The sequence below is a fragment of the Triticum aestivum genome, chromosome 3A (genome assembly GCF_018294505.1).
Source record: "Triticum aestivum cultivar Chinese Spring chromosome 3A, IWGSC CS RefSeq v2.1, whole genome shotgun sequence".
NCBI lineage: Eukaryota > Viridiplantae > Streptophyta > Magnoliopsida > Poales > Poaceae > Triticum > Triticum aestivum.
Window position 1 is genome coordinate 552,293,830 of NC_057800.1, and position 16,752 is coordinate 552,310,581.

General features: G+C 44.5%; 1 protein-coding gene across 1 annotated transcript; it reads left to right on the top strand.

Moving 5' to 3' along the window:
* Positions 1-1,739: 1,739 nt before the first annotated feature.
* LOC123062173 (BTB/POZ domain and ankyrin repeat-containing protein NPR2) lies at positions 1,740-5,539 on the top strand. The gene is made up of 4 exons (XM_044485549.1): positions 1,740-2,913; positions 3,229-3,979; positions 4,213-4,407; positions 4,851-5,539. The coding sequence occupies exons 1-4, from the start codon at positions 2,275-2,277 to the stop codon at positions 5,093-5,095; spliced, it is 1,830 nt and encodes a 609-aa protein (XP_044341484.1). The 5' UTR covers positions 1,740-2,274; the 3' UTR covers positions 5,096-5,539.
* The last annotated feature ends 11,213 nt before the right edge of the window (positions 5,540-16,752 follow it).

The following is a 16,752-nucleotide window of genomic DNA, read 5'->3' on the forward strand; positions in this document are numbered from 1 at the left end:
TGGGTCACTAAAGAACCGACACGTGTCCAATGGTCGGATTTCAAACACACACGACAACTTGACTTGGGCTACAAGTAAAGCTGACTCATCCAGCTCTGGATAAGTTTTGCTCTCATTGTCTTCGCTCGAAGACATAGGATTTTGGTTGAGCATCACATCAGCCACTCTGACTTTGTTCACTTGAACCCCACTTAACAGTACGGTGGTTCCTATGACTCAATAAAGAAGAAACGAAAACTACAAAACAACTATGTCTTCGCACTCCATAGTCTTCAAGTGAATGTCTTCACATGTCATAATCTTCATCGTGGATGTCTTCATGAACCACCATTGTCTTCAATGTTTTCACACATTTTTAGGGGTCATCTCTGGTAGGTAAACCGAATCAATAAGGGACTAATACCTGTGTTATCCTGCAATTCTCACAAACACATTAGTCCCTCAACCAAGTTTGTTGTCAATACTCCAAAACCAACTAAGGGTGGCGATGCACTTACACAATGCCACGGTAAGAAGGAATCACTAGATCCGGTGGTGAAAGTATCGGATTTGGATGAGGATGACAAGAGGGGAGGGGCATATGAGATCTATGCTGTAGCACTGGTAGCCATGACCGCACAAGAGGATTTGTGTGGCAACGTCGCCATCGACTGACAAAGCAACACTCTTATGCAAATGGAGCTGATTGATGATGGTGATAGAAGGTGCACCCACCCTAGATCAACGTGAAATCAGGATGCAGAGAAGGGGAAGCGCCCGCGCATAGGTCCCATGGAGGAGGACACCACCGTCACAAGTCACCAAGTTGTCACCGTCACAGCGAACCTCCGGCCAACAAGTTATCGCAATGAGCCGACGTCGGGCAACCATCATGACCAAACACCATGAGATACGACTACATTAGTTGTGTAGTGATATAAATTATGTCCATGATGCAAAAATATTTAGTCAAGTTCCCAACACACTCTTTTTTTTGCTAGAGGATCATTACTTAGAGAAGGACACGCGAGACCATGCAGGGTTCGTGAAGGATCGAGTAGGGCCCATTCCTGCTTTTTACACGGGAGGGGCCGAGAAGGATCGAGTAGGACCCATTCCCGCATTTAACACAGGAAGGATCGAGTAGGACTCATTCCCGCATTTAACACGGGAAGGATCGAGTAGGACCCACTGCTGCATTTAATACGGGAAGGATCGAGAAGGGCCTAGCACCACGTTTAATCAACGCGGTGGGTAGCGTGACTTACAAGCAGAGCACAAGAAAACATAAAACTACAAACTAGCCCCTAAATCTCACAAAAAGGACCCCCGACAGAGAATCAAGAACGCGATCGGGTTCAAAGTCGCTCCGCCAATACAACTTACACACATAACCCCAACAAAACATAAAATTACAAACGATACCATAATCTTACAAAAAGGGCCCCAAATAGAGTACGAAGAACGCGGTCGTGTCCAAAGCCGCGCCCTAATGGGAAAAGGAGAGAAGAAAAGGGCGAGGAGAGAGAACATGCAAGAGAGAGCCTGGCAAGTGGGATCACAAGTCTTCCCCCGATTGCAGTGACGTGTGGCGCTTACGCGTACTACGTTTTGTCATTGCAAGAGTATTATATAATTTCGTAATAATGACCTCCGCGCTTTTGTACTCTGCACAAACGCCAATATGGTATTCTGTGGGGTGGCTCGTGCAATTTTTCCTTCCCTTCTTCTTCTCCGACCCCAAAAAAGCCAGAGAAGAGAACCTGATCGAAGAAAGTGAAGAGAAGGGAAAGGTAGGGACGGGAGAAATCCAGCGGTCTCAGTCATCCTCCGCCTCCATATTCCTCCTCCCCGTCGTCGTCTTCAATCCCCTCCCCGCCCGAGCCTCCCCCTGCTTTCCACGCAACTGCCCCCGGACTCCTCTCCCGCAACCCCACTCTCCTTCCCCGCCCCGCCAGGTCGTCGTCGTCGCTCCCAATATTTCCTCCTGCTCCCCCCACTTGGATCAGCCGGTCGCGAGGAGGAAAAAATTCCCCGAAAGCTCCCGGCTTGACGCGGCGGCGGCGGGCGGCTGCCGAGATCTGGGCTCGACGAATTCGCCGTCCCTTCCCCGCTGCGTTTAGGCGGGGTTACGTGGGGGAGTTTCCGTGCCGACGCGGATCTGTGTGGTGCCAAACAAAGCCTGCCCGAATTGCGCAGTTCGGCCGGGAGCGACCAAAAGGCAGCCTCCCCCCTTTGCCTTCACACATGGTGGTCCGGCTCTAGGGCCCTTTCGCCTCGTGCTTGGCGGCGGTGATGGAGCCGTCGTCGTCCATCACGTTCGCCTCCTCGTCGTCCTACCTGTCCAACGGCTCTAGCCCCTGCTCCGGCGCTCTGGCGCCGCTGCCCGCGGCGGACGGGTGGGGCGGTGGCGGTGGAGGGGGAGGGGGAGGGAGCAGCAGCAGCGTCGAGGCCGTGAGCCTGAATCGCCTCAGCAGCAATCTCGAGCGCCTCCTCCTCGATTCTGAACTCGACTGCAGCGACGCTGACGTCGACGTCGCGGACGGCGGTCCGCCCATCCCCGTCCACCGTTGCATCCTCGCCGTGCGCAGCTCCTTCTTCCACGACCTCTTCCGCGCCCGCGGGAGCCGCAGTGATGGGGCCGTCACTGCCTCTGCCTCCGCCACCGGAGGCGGAGCGGGAGGGGATGTGAACGGGAGGCCGCAGTACAAGATGGAGGACCTCGTCCCAGGTGGCCGTGTGGGCCGCGAGGCCTTCCTAGCGTTCATGGGGTACCTCTACACGGGCAGGCTCCGGCCGGCGCCGCTGGACGTGGTGTCATGTGCTGATCTTGTGTGCCCGCACGACTCGTGCCCGCCGGCTATCAGGTTCGCCGTCGAGCTCATGTACGCGGCTTGGACCTTCAGGATCCCCGAGCTCATGTCGCTGTTCCAGGTGAGGGATGCATACGCTCTTATTGGCTTGTTTAGAACTCCCAACTGTATATTTGTTAAGTAGAATTTTTTCTCTAATCTTGGCAGCTTCAGGCTAGAAATGTTCGACTCATGGTTCTACCCTTCTCCAATTTGTTTATTTGACTGTGCACAGACATTTGCTGTATATTTGGCATGCTAATTCGAAACAGACGAAAAACAGTAAATTTGGTACATGAGTAAAAAAAGTAAATCATGGTTTCATTTCTCAATTTCACACGACCCTTTCTTTCTCTGGTGAATTGCTAATCATGGTTAAGATGATCATCTACTGCAGCGACGGCTTATGAACTTTGTTGACAAGACTCTGGCGGAAGACGTCCTACCTATTTTGCAAGTTGCTTTCCACTCGGAGCTTACTCAAGTGCGTGAAAAATGTGTTCAAAGGATTGCAAGATCGGATCTTGATATTATGTCTTTGGATAAGGAACTCCCTCCAGAAATTGCTGACGAGATAAAAAAGATCCGTCAGAAATCTCCGCCAATTGATGGTGACACCATCATTTCGGACCCTGTACACGAGAAAAGAGTAAGAAGAATCCACAGGGCACTGGATTCTGATGATGTTGAACTTGTCAAGTTGCTTCTTAATGAGTCTGAAATCACCCTTGACGACGCAAACGCATTGCATTATGCTGCAGCTTACTGCGATTCCAAAGTTCTTACAGAGTTGTTAGGCCTGGAACTTGCCAACTTGAATTTGAAGAACAGTCGTGGGTACACAGCACTCCACCTAGCTGCTATGAGGAGAGAACCAGCTATTATTATGTGTCTCTTAAGCAAAGGAGCAGTGGCGTCGCAATTGACAGATGACGGCCGCCTTGCAAGTAATATTTGTCGAAGGTTAACAAGACTAAAAGATTACAATGCGAAGATGGAGCAGGGCCAAGAGTCAAATAAAGATAGGATGTGCATTGACATCCTAGAGAGGGAGATGATGAGGAATCCTATGACAGCGGAAGATTCTGTCACCTCACCTTTATTGGCTGATGATCTTCACATGAAACTAAGCTACCTGGAAAACAGAGGTGAAGTCTCCTTTTATGCAATGATAGTGACACTTCTAGACAAATCTTTTCTCAATATTAAAATGATGGGGGAGGTTGAGAAAAAGTACCCCTTTCTACCAAAAAATCCCTCTTTCCCCCCCCTCTCCGGTGCATATGCTATAGAAATAGGTGGCTGTAACACTTGCTGCACATTCGACTCTGCCGTATGCACCCTTTTCATAAGATGTTAAAATGATCTGTGGTCTCTGCAGTCGCGTTCGCAAGACTGTTCTTCCCTGCTGAAGCGAAGGTTGCCATGCAAATTGCACAAGCAGACGTCACACCAGAAGTTGGTGGTTTTTCTGCAGCAAGTACTTCTGGTAAACTGAGGGAAGTCGATCTGAATGAGACGCCAGTAACAAAAAACAAAAGGCTGCGTTCAAGGGTGGATGCACTAGCGAAAACAGGTGCGAACATGAGTAGTCGATCTTTCCTTTCAATTTTACTTTGTCCGGTGCTATATCGTTGGATAATTTTTTTTTGAGAGATCGTTGGATAAATTGCTGGGTAAGCTGTTACTAGCTGTTAATACAACCATGTACACAACCTTCTACCTGAATAACTTAACGCCGTTTATTGGGTTCATTGATATTCTGTGCATGAACCTATTTATATAGCATGTGTTGTTCACAGTAAAAAACATGAACATGTAAAAGTATGTTGCCATTCTGGCATGTGGCACAAGTTCATTTCTACATATGTTTCTAGTATGTGTCTTTGCAACTTGTCATTGTAGGTATGTAAACATAGGTGTTCAGTGTTGTGTATTTGCATTCAGCTCGTTCTGTGTACACGAGCAGTCTGGCAATCATATTTATTCATGAATTAAACATGTCTGTGATGGTGGCAGTGGAACTGGGCCGTCGGTACTTCCCAAACTGCTCGCAGGTGCTCGACAAATTCTTGGAAGATGGCCTGCCTGATGGCCTTGATGCGTTCCAGCAGCAAAGCGGCACCCCTGATGAGCAACAGGTGAAGAAGATGCGCTTCTGTGAGGTGAAGGAGGACGTGCGCAAAGCATACAGCAAAGACACGGCCGATAACAGCATGTTTTCGGCCCTGTCGTCAAACTCCTCGTCCTCGGCGATGAAGTGAAGGTACTGTAACAGGCTGTTTTCTCGAGATGTCAGGGCTAAAGAGGGATCGCTGGTCATGCGCATGTATAGTGCTCACCATCGTGTAAAACCGAATATGAACATGAAAGGAGGCCCCAAAATAGTAGAAGATGATATATATTTTGCTGGACTTGGAGTTTGTTGGAGAAGGCTGTGCCATCCCATCCCAGATTCCCAATATCAGTTTCCCATGCTGGTTGCGAAGACGGAGCCATGGATCATCCAGCTTCGACGCTATGCATGCGTGCAGCCTGCTGTGTTTGTTTCGCATAGCTGCAATACTTATATGTTTAATAATACTAGAGAGTAGTAGGCAATTGAGGCTGTAGCGGAAGTTGGAACCTACCTTAATGTAAGTGAAAGGGGACAGTTGCCCTTTGTCGAACTGTTGTTATCAATACATAGTTGATTTTCGTAGCTCAAACTTTATAGAAGCCTAGTATAGCGCCAGTGCATTGCCATGGAATCAAAAGGAAAAGAGCAAGACCATAACGAGTTCATTTGCTTTGGATCAATCATCAATTTAGATGCAACAAGATAACGACATATTGCCTTTGATCCAAATTAATTGTCGCACACTTGGTACAGCTTTAGTACAAAATTATACTAAATGTGTGTAAATTAATATGTATCCAAGGGAGTAACATTTCTCGCTACCCACAATATATTACTAGTTCAACATAAACCATTCAAAGGCTAAAATAAACATAAACAATTCAATGCAAGATCAGAGGCAAGACATCATATAATACTACTTATTGTGCCCAATTTTTCAGAACTTCTTGCGCATAGTTTCCAAATTTTTGAAACACTCATGTGATGTTTTCCAATGCTGGACGTTTATGAATGGAAAACTTATGTTAAATCCAGCACAAACTAAGCTAGTTATAATTGTTCAACACTGACTAAGCTCAGTCCTTGAGCTATATGTTTTGACATTCTTGATAACGTTTATTAACGGGAAACTTAGGTTGTGTTATCTGTTTATTTCTACTGGCAAACACCAAATGTTGTGCAATTTCTGTTCCTCTCGCCGGATGAATGGTGATTGGTAGTCATTCAGAAGCATACGCTGACACATGGTTTACATCATTCTCTTGGTTGCACAATTTTGGCATGCATATAAGAGAACAAGTTATCTAATCTCTGTTGTGTGTTAATCTAGAGTATAAATAAAATATTTTTTTACACGCCATCATGCTTGACATCAGGTTTGCAACTCAAATTGTACGAAGCAAGTATTGCAACTTTAAAATAGTAAAAGCACAATGGAAAAACTTGCAACTGCAAACCTAGGAATCTTTTTTAAAAAATGAAGGTAGAGCAGTCTCTTCCTTGTATACATTTCAAAATGGGCGAAGCCGGTTGCAGAGCCAATCACATGGTGACCTGGAGCCCTGGTGCATTGCGTGCGCTCCAAAGCGCGGCGGCGCAGATAGCAAAGAGAGCGGGCCATAGGCAATCCCCGGCATTTCTAGTCTCCCCAGAGCTAGCAAAGACGTCCAGCGATGACGAAGAACTTGCCAGATCCAACAGTCCCAGCCTTCGCCAGACGAACGAACCACACATTCTCATAATGAAGGATAATGTGGTCAACCGATTCCGCCGCTGCGCATCTGTGGCAGCCGGCATGGGGGGCGATGGCATGCCACTACTTGTTCACCATATTGTCTCTGGTGTTGAGCCTGCGCCACAATAAGGACTTCTTTGATTTGTAGGAATCTCATAAGATTTCTATAGGATAGAATTTGAAGTCCTTTGGTTTGTATGAATGGATTTCTATTCATATGTAGGATAGAAATCAATCCTTCACATTTTGGAGGAAAAAAACATTAGGTAAGACTCAATGGAAAAATTCCTATCCTATGCATCAAATGACATCTTTTTCTTTATAAGAATTGAGATACATGTCATCTCACTTCCTATGATCTTCCTATTCCTATAACATTTATATCCTATGAATCAAAGGAGGCCTTAAGGCCCGATGCTTGAGTGGAATGATTAGGGCATCTACAATGGGGAATGCTTTTTTTTTCGATAAAGACAATGGGGAATGCTTAACTCGACGCTAACAGAGGAAAGATAAATCTTGGTAAATTAAAAATAGTCTAAGCGCTTTATAGTTCAATGGCTGGCGCTAGCAACTGGCGCTAATTAACAGCCCAAACGCCTCATGCCGTCATGCGAGAGAGAAAAGGACATATCCTCCGATGCGTATGTTTGCGTCAGTGCGGCGTTCGACGCCAGGATTTTGCGGGTCCAACTGCAAATCGACGGGGAACTGGGTAGAAAATCGATCCTAGCGCCTCCATAAATGTCTACGTTTGGACCATGCCCTTAGGTGCCAAATAAGCTTGCACCGAATCCATTCCACGCCTCCCAAACTTTTTAGATTTAAAAAATGGTGGCTCGACTAAGGAAAATACATTCTCCCATGCATGGTAAATACCGTGCATCTATCAGCCACTCACTCTCTTTGAGATTCGCATTCATGCATGTATGTTCTCATTGTATAGTTTAGTAAACCATAATTTATGACCCTGTCAATCAGTCACCTTTTCTCCACGTGCAGACAACTTTTTCCTATAGTAACTTGCAATATCTCTCCTCTCACCCCCGAAGTAAATACCAGCAGTATGAGAGTATGATTCTAAAATTTAAATTTATTTTATCTTTTGAACCATTAGTTTGATTTAGATACATTTGCATATTTGTGTTACTATTGAAGGGAACTTTAAAATAAGATCACCGTTGAATATATTTTGACAAGTTTTAAAATTCGAATCTGAAACATGGTGAGACCTTACGAAACTGTAAAAAAAAACTATGTACCAAGTTTCATCAAGTTTTCTATAGATCAATTTGATGCGCACAGAAACTCATTATGGTACATAGATCAGTTTTCTACTAGTCTTGTTTAAAATATATCATTGGTATAAAAACATTTGTCTAAATAGAATATAAAAGAAACTTTTATTTCAGAAGATATCAAGCATCTAAACAGTTACATACTAGAAGAGAAAATATATTTCTGTGATAGAGTCGCAAGGGGATAGGGGAGGCATGCAAGGGACTGATAAAAGTGAGACGTACAGCAAGTGATTAGTACACTATGATATCTTTCCCACCCTATAGACAATGCACGGTATATACCGTGCATGGTAGAAAATGCACTCTCGGCTCGACTATCCTGAGTTTCATTCTTTGGTTTGTGGTGTGGAATACACCTTCTAATTCTTCCCCAATTGAAGTCTAGAAATTTAAAACTCGATTGTGGAGAAGAAAACCTAAAAGCTAGAGCATCAATTTAGAGGCCAACCTAACAAAGGAAGAGAGAGAAAGAAAGAAAGAAATAAAGATAGATAGATAGATAGAGCTTTTGCTACTTGGTGAGAATGGTCCTGCTCATTCTACACGAGATATGGTTGAAGTGGCCACCAGTTTTATAAGATGCTTTTTTAAATTTGAACCTACTGCAGATATTCATTTAGGTTCAAATTTTGGAAGAGGGGTGAGTGGGGTTACTGCCGAGGAAAATGAAACTTTACAAAAAAACCTTTTTTAGAAGAGGAAATTAAGCTTGCTATTATTTGGGATCCTACGCTCATGGGGCTTATCTCAATGTGGTTTTCGTTCTTGTTTTACCAGACTTTCTGAGATATTATTAAGAATGACTTTATGACTTCCGTGAGAGATTTTGAGTATGGCAACCTTGATATATATATAGACTGAATTTTGCTATTATCACGCTTATCCCTAAGGAGAGTAATGTGGAAGAAATGAGAAATTTAGGCCTATAAGCCTTAGTAACTGTTGGGAAGTGTAGTAGAAAACAAAAAAAAAATCACCTTACGATCACCCATGAACAATATGAAGATGCATAAACGGTTTGGATCACGATCGTTACCATCTCCGGAATGCAACGGAAGTCGACGAGTCGGTGTAGATCGTACTTGGAGTCCCTCGAACCGCAGATGAACGATCCCGCGAACCACCCACGAACGATCTCTCGAAGGGAGCACCGAAAGCACGACCTCTCTCCTTGGTTGCAAGCGTACAATCTTCACGACCCGGCAGCGCTCACCGTCCAGAGCTAATCGTCGCCGAAGAATTTGAGGGAGGAGATTATAATCACACTGGACTTCTAATTACGAGGATTAGAGGATCTAGGTCAAGCTCTAATTGATTAACTAGAACTAGAGGACTATAGGAGGCTCCAAAAGTTGTGTGTCTAAAAGCACGACCTCAAGGACGGGAAGGACTGCCCTCCTTGCGCCGGCCAAAGAGGGAAGGAGGAGTCCTTCCCCCACCCCAATTCGGTCTCCCTCAAGGGGGAAAGGGGCGCCTCCCCTACATGGGCCATCGTGGCGCAATTCTCTCTCCACCGTTTGGCCTTTGAAGGCCCGTTGATACTAAATTAAATATAAAAACCTCCTAACAATTACTAGAGCCTTTTAATATTAATTTAACATCACCGATTTTTTCCACCTATATATTATTTCTCAGTAATACCCGACATTGCTCGATAAACTCCGAAACCCTTCCGGTGACCCTAAAACGCTCCCGGTTTCTCTCGAAACTATTCCAAATACTAATGAAACAATTCTACAAACAAACCATCGATGCTCTCGTCCTACTAACAGTCAGCAGATCATGATTACCTTAATCTTGTGACCCCGTAGGTTCGGTAAATCATAGACATGAACGAAACTTCTTAGTTCAATGACCGATAACGGAACCGTGGGCGTCCGTATCGTTCCCTATGATTACATGAATGATATTTGAGTGAACCTTTGGTTATCATGTGATGTTCCCTTTGCTTCACGATACTTTACAAAACCCGAGATGCATCATTATCCTCCTGAGTCATACACATGCTCACTATACTGTCATCCTCGTTATCGGTTTTATTCTTCTTTCTCGTTAATATGTTCCGGCATCCCCGTGACATAGTCACCTATTTCTGGCCAGACGATGATGGATGCCATCACACCGAGAGGGCCCTAAGTGAAGGAAATATGCCCTAGAGGCAATAATAAAGTTATTATTTATTTCCTTATTTCATGATAAATGTTTATTGTTCATGCTAGAATTGTATTAACCGGAAACATAATACATGTGTGAATACATAGACAAACAGAGTGTCACTAGTATGCCTCTACTTGACTAGCTCGTTAATCAAAGATGGTTATGTTTCCTAACCATAGACAAAGAGTTGTTATTTGATTAACGGGATCACATCATTAGGAGAATGATGTGATTGACTTGACCCATTCCGTTAGCTTAGCACTCGATCGTTTAGTATGTTGCTATTGCTTTCTTCATGACTTATACATGTTCCTATGACTATGAGATTATGCAACTCCCGTTTACCGGAGGAACACTTTGTGTGCTACCAAACATCACAACGTAACTGGGTGATTATAAAGGAGCTCTACATGTGTCTCCAAAGGTACATGTTGGGTTGACGTATTTCGAGATTAGGATTTGTCACTCCGATTGTCGGAGAGGTATCTCTGGGACCTCTCGGTAATGCACATCACCTAAGCCTTGCAAGCAATGCAACTAAATGAGTTAGTTGCGAGATGATGTATTACGGAACGAGTAAAGAGACTTGCCGGTAACAAGATTGAACTAGGTATTGATATACCGACGATCGAATCTCGGGCAAGTAACATACCGATGACAAAGGGAACAACGTATGTTGTTATGCGGTCTGACCGATAAAGATCTTTGTAGAATATGTGGGAGCCAATATGAGCATCCAGGTTCCGCTATTGGTTATTGACCGGAGACATATCTCGATCATGTCTACATTGTTCTCGAACCCATAGGGTCCGCACACTTAAGGTTTCGATGACAGTTATATTATGAGTTTATGAGTTTTGATGTATCAAAGTTGGTTCGGAGTCCCAGATATGATCGCGGACATAACAAGGAGTCTCGAAATGGTCGAGACATAAAGATTGATATATTGGACGGCTATATTCGGACACCGGAAGTGTTCCGGGGAAGTTTCGGATAAAACCGGAGTACCAGGGGGTTACCGGAACCCCCCGGGGGGTTAATGGGCCTCATGGGCCTAAAGTGGAGAAGAGGAGGGGCTGCCAGGGCAGGCCGCGCGCCCCCTCTCCCCCAGTCCAAATTGGACAAGGAGGGAGGGGCGGCGCCCCCCCTTTCCTTCCTCTCCTCTCTCCCTTCCTTCCCCCTCTCCTACTTGGACAAGGAAAGGGAGGAGAGTCCTACTCCCGATAGGAGTAGGACTCCTCCTGCGCGCCTCCTACTAGGGCCAGCCGCACTCCCCTTGGCTCCTTTATATACGGACGCAGGGGGCACCCCTAGACACACAAGTTGATCCACATGATCGTTTTCTTAGCCGTGTGCGGTGCCCCCTTCCACCATAATCCTCGATAATATTGTAGTGGTGCTTAGGCGAAGCCCTGCGACAGTTGAACATCAAGATCGTCACCACGCCGTCGTGCTGACGGAACTCTTCCCCGACACTTTGCTGGATCGGAGTCCGGGGATCATCATCGAGCTGAACGTGTGCTGAAACTCGGAGGTGCCGTAGTTTCGGTGCTTGGATCGGTCGGATCGTGAAGACGTACGACTACATCAACCGCGTTAATATAATGCTTCCGCTGTCGGTCTACAAGGGTATGTAGATCACACTCTCCCCTAGTTGCTATGCATCACCATGATCTTGCGTGTGCGTAGGAATTTTTTTGAAATTACTACGTTCCCCAACAATGGTATCAGAGCCTAGGTTTTATGTGTTGATGTTATATGCACGAGTAGAACACAAGTGAGTTGTGGGTGATATAAGTCATACTGCTTACCGGCATGTCATACTTTGGTTTGGCGGTATTGTTGGACGAAGCGGCCCGAACCGACATTACGCGTACGCTTACGCGAGACCGGTTCTCCCGACGTGCTTTGCACAAAGGTGGCTAGCGGGTGTCAGTTTCTCCAACTTTAGTTGAACCGAGTGTGGCTACGCCCAGTCCTTGCGAAGGTTAAAACAACACCAACTTTAGAAACTATCATTATGGTTTTGATGCGTAGGTAAGATTGGTTCTTGCTTAAGCCCGTAGCAGCCACGTAAAACTTGCAACAACAAAGTAGAGGACGCCTAAATTGTTTTTGCAGGGCATGTTGTGATGTGATATGGTCAAGACATGATACTAAATTTTATTGTATGAGATGATCATGTTTTGTAACCGAGTTATCGGCAACTGGCAGGAGCCATATGGTTGTCACTTTATTGTATGCAATGCAACTGCGCTGTAATGCTTTACTTTATCACTAAGCGGTAGCGATAGTCGTGGAAGCATAAGATTGGCGAGACGACAACGATGCTACGATGGTGATCAAGGTGTCGCGCCGGTGACGATGGTGATCATGACGGTACTTCGGAGATGGAGATCACAAGTACAAGAAGATGATGGCCATATCATATCACTTATATTGATTGCATGTGATGTTTATCTTTTATGCATCTTATCTTGCTTTGATTGACGGTAGCATTATAAGATGATCTCTCACTAAATTTCAAGATAAAAGTGTTCTCCCTGAGTATGCACCGTTGCCAAAGTTCGTCGTGCCCAGACACCACGTGATGATCGGGTGTGATAAGCTCTACGTCCATCTACAACGGGTGCAAGCCAGTTTTGCACACGCAGAATACTCAGGTTAAACTTGACGAGCCTAGCATATGCAGATATGGCCTCGGAACACTGAGACCGAAAGGTCGAGCATGAATCATATAGTAGATATGATCAACATAGCGATGTTCACCATTGAAAACTACTCCATTTCACGTGATGATCGGTTATGGTTTAGTTGATTTGGATCACGTAATCACTTAGAAGATTAGAGGGATGTCTTTCTAAGTGGGAGTTCTTAAGTAATATGATTAATTGAACATAAATTTATCATGAACTTAGTACCTGATAGTATCTTGCTTGTTTATGTTTGATTGTAGATAGATGGCCCGTGCTGTTGTTCCGTTGAATTTTAATGCGTTCCTTGAGAAAGCAAAGTTGAAAGATGATGGTAGCAATTACACGGACTGGGTCCATAACTTGAGGATTATCCTCATTGCTGCACAGAAGAATTACGTCCTGGAAGCACCGCTGGGTGCCAGGCCTGCTGCTGGAGCAACACCAGATGTTATGAACGTCTGGCAGAGCAAAGCTGATGACTACTCGATAGTTCAGTGTGCCATGCTTTACGGCTTAGAATCGGGACTTCAACGACGTTTTGAACGTCATGGAGCATATGAGATGTTCCAGGAGTTGAAGTTAATATTTCAAGCAAATGCCCGGATTGAGAGATATGAAGTCTCCAATAAGTTCTATAGCTGCAAGATGGAGGAGAACAGTTCTGTCAGTGAGCATATACTCAAAATGTCTGGGTATAATAATCACTTGATTCAATTGGGAGTTAATCTTCCAGATGATTGCGTCATTGACAGAATTCTCCAATCACTGCCACCTAGCTACAAGAGCTTCGTGATGAACTATAATATGCAAGGGATGAATAAGACTATTCCCGAGCTCTTCGCAATGCTAAAAGCTGCGGAGGTAGAAATCAAAAAGGAGCATCAAGTGTTGATGGTCAACAAGACCACTGGTTTCAAGAAAAAGGGCAAAGGGAAGAAGAAGGGGAACTTCAAAAAGAACAGCAAGCAAGTTGCTGCTCAAGAGAAGAAACCCAAATCTGGACCTAAGCCTGAAACTGAGTGCTTCTACTGCAAGCAGACTGGTCACTGGAAGCGGAACTGCCCGAAGTATTTGGCGGATAAGAAGGATGGCAAGGTGAACAAAGGTATATGTGATATACATGTTATTGATGTGTACCTTACTAGAGCTCGCAGTAGCACCTGGGTATTTGATACTGGTTCTGTTGCTAATATTTGCAACTCGAAACAGGGACTACGGATTAAGCGAACACTGGCGAAGGACGAGGTGACGATGCGCGTGGGAAATGGTTCCAAAGTCGATGTGATCGCGGTCGGCACGCTACCTCTACATCTACCATCGGGATTAGTATTAGACCTAAATAATTGTTATTTGGTGCCAGCGTTGAGCATGAACATTATATCTGGATCTTGTTTGATGCGAGACGGTTATTCATTTAAATCAGAGAATAATGGTTGTTCTATTTATATGAGTAATATCTTTTATGGTCATGCACCCTTGAAGAGTGGTCTATTTTTGATGAATCTCGATAGTAGTGATACACATATTCATAATGTTGAAGCCAAAAGATGCAGAGTTGATAATGATAGTGCAACTTATTTGTGGCACTGCCGTTTAGGTCATATCGGTGTAAAACGCATGAAGAAACTCCATACTGATGGACTTTTGGAACCACTTGATTATGAATCACTTGGTACTTGCGAACCGTGCCTCATGGGCAAGATGACTAAAACACCGTTCTCCGGTACTATGGAGAGAGCAACAGATTTGTTAGAAATCATACATACAGATGTATGTGGTCCAATGAATGTTGAAGCTCGTGGCGGATATCGTTATTTTCTCACCTTCACAGATGATTTAAGCAGATATGGGTATATCTACTTAATGAAACATAAGTCTGAAACATTTGAAAAGTTCAAAGAATTTCAGAGTGAAGTTGAAAATCATCGTAACAAGAAAATAAAGTTTCTACGATCTGATCGTGGAGGAGAATATTTGAGTTACGAGTTTGGTCTACATTTGAAACAATGCGGAATAGTTTCGCAACTCACGCCACCTGGAACACCACAGCGTAATGGTGTGTCCGAACGTCGTAATCGTACTTTACTTGATATGGTGCGATCTATGATGTCTCTTACAGATTTACCGCTATCGTTTTGGGGTTATGCTCTAGAGACAGCCGCATTCACGTTAAATAGGGCACCATCAAAATCCGTTGAGACGACGCCTTATGAACTGTGGTTTGGCAAGAAACCAAAGTTGTCGTTTCTAAAAGTTTGGGGCTGTGATGCTTATGTGAAGAAACTTCAACCTGATAAGCTCGAACCCAAATCGGAGAAATGTGTCTTCATAGGATACCCAAAAGAGACTGTTGAGTACACCTTCTATCATAGATTCGAAGGCAAGACATTTGTCGCTAAGAATGAATCCTTTCCGGAGAAGGAGTTTCTCTCGAAAGAAGTGAGTGGGAGGAAAGTAGAACTTGATGAGGTAACTGTACCTGCTCCCTTATTGGAAAGTAGTACATTGCAGAAACAGGTTTCTGTGACACCTACACCAATTAGTGTGGAAGCTAATGATAATGATCATGAAACTTCAGAACAAGTTACTACTAAACCTCGTAGATCAACCAGAGTAAGATCCGCACCAGAGTGGTACGGTAATCCTGTTCTGGAAGTCATGCTACTAGATCATGATGAACCTACGAACTATGAAGAAGCGATGGTGAGCCCAGATTCCGCAAAATGGCTCGAAGCCATGAAATCTGAGATGGGATCCATGTATGAAAACAAAGTATGGACTTTGGTTGACTTGCCCAATGATCGGCAAGCAATTGAGAATAAATGGATCTTCAAGAAGAAGACTGACGCTGACGGTAATGTTACTGTCTACAAAGCTTGACTTGTCGCAAAAGGTTTTCGACAAGTTCAAGGGATTGACTACGATGAGACCTTCTCACCCGTAGCGATGCTTAAGTCTGTCCGAATCATGTTAGCAATTGCCGCATTTTATGATTATGAAATTTGGCAGATGGATGTCAAAACTGCATTCTTGAATGGATTTCTGGAAGAAGAGTTGTATATGATGCAGCCGGAAGGTTTTGTCGATCCAAAGGGAGCTAACAAAGTGTGCAAGCTCCAGCGATCCATTTATGGACTGGTGCAAGCCTCTCGGAGTTTTAATAAACGCTTTGATAGTGTGATTAAAGCATTTGGTTTTGTACAGACTTTTGGAGAAGCCTGTATTTACAAGAAAGTGAGTGGGAGCTCTGTAGCATTTCTGATATTATATGTAGATGACATATTACTAATCGGAAATGATATATAATTTCTGGATAGCATAAAGGGATACTTGAATAAGAGTTTTTCAATGAAAGACCTCGGTGAAGCTGCTTACATATTAGGCATTAAGATCTATAGAGATAGATCGAGACGCTTAATTGGACTTTCACAAAGCACATACCTTGACAAAGTTTTGAAAAAGTTCAAAATGGATCAAGCAAAGAAAGGATTCTTGCCTGTGTTACAAGGTATGAAATTGAGTAAGACTCAATGCCCGACCAATGCAGAAGATAGAGAGAAAATGAAAGATGTTCCCTATGCTTCAGCCATAGGCTCTTGTTGGGGGACGTTGTAGAAAACAAAAAAATTTCTCTATGTTTCACCAAGATCTATCTATGGAGTCATCTAGCAATGAGAGGGGAGTGCATCTACATACCCTTGTAGATCGCGAGCGGAAGCGTTCAAGAGAACGGGGATGATGGAGTCATACTCGCCGTGATCCAAATCACCGATGACCAAGTGCAGAACGGACGGCACCTCCGCGTTCAACACACGTACGGAGCGGATGACGTCTCCTCCTTCTTGATCCAGCAAGGGGGAAGGAGAGGTTGACAGAGATCCAGCAGCACGACGGCGTGGTGGTGGATGCAGCA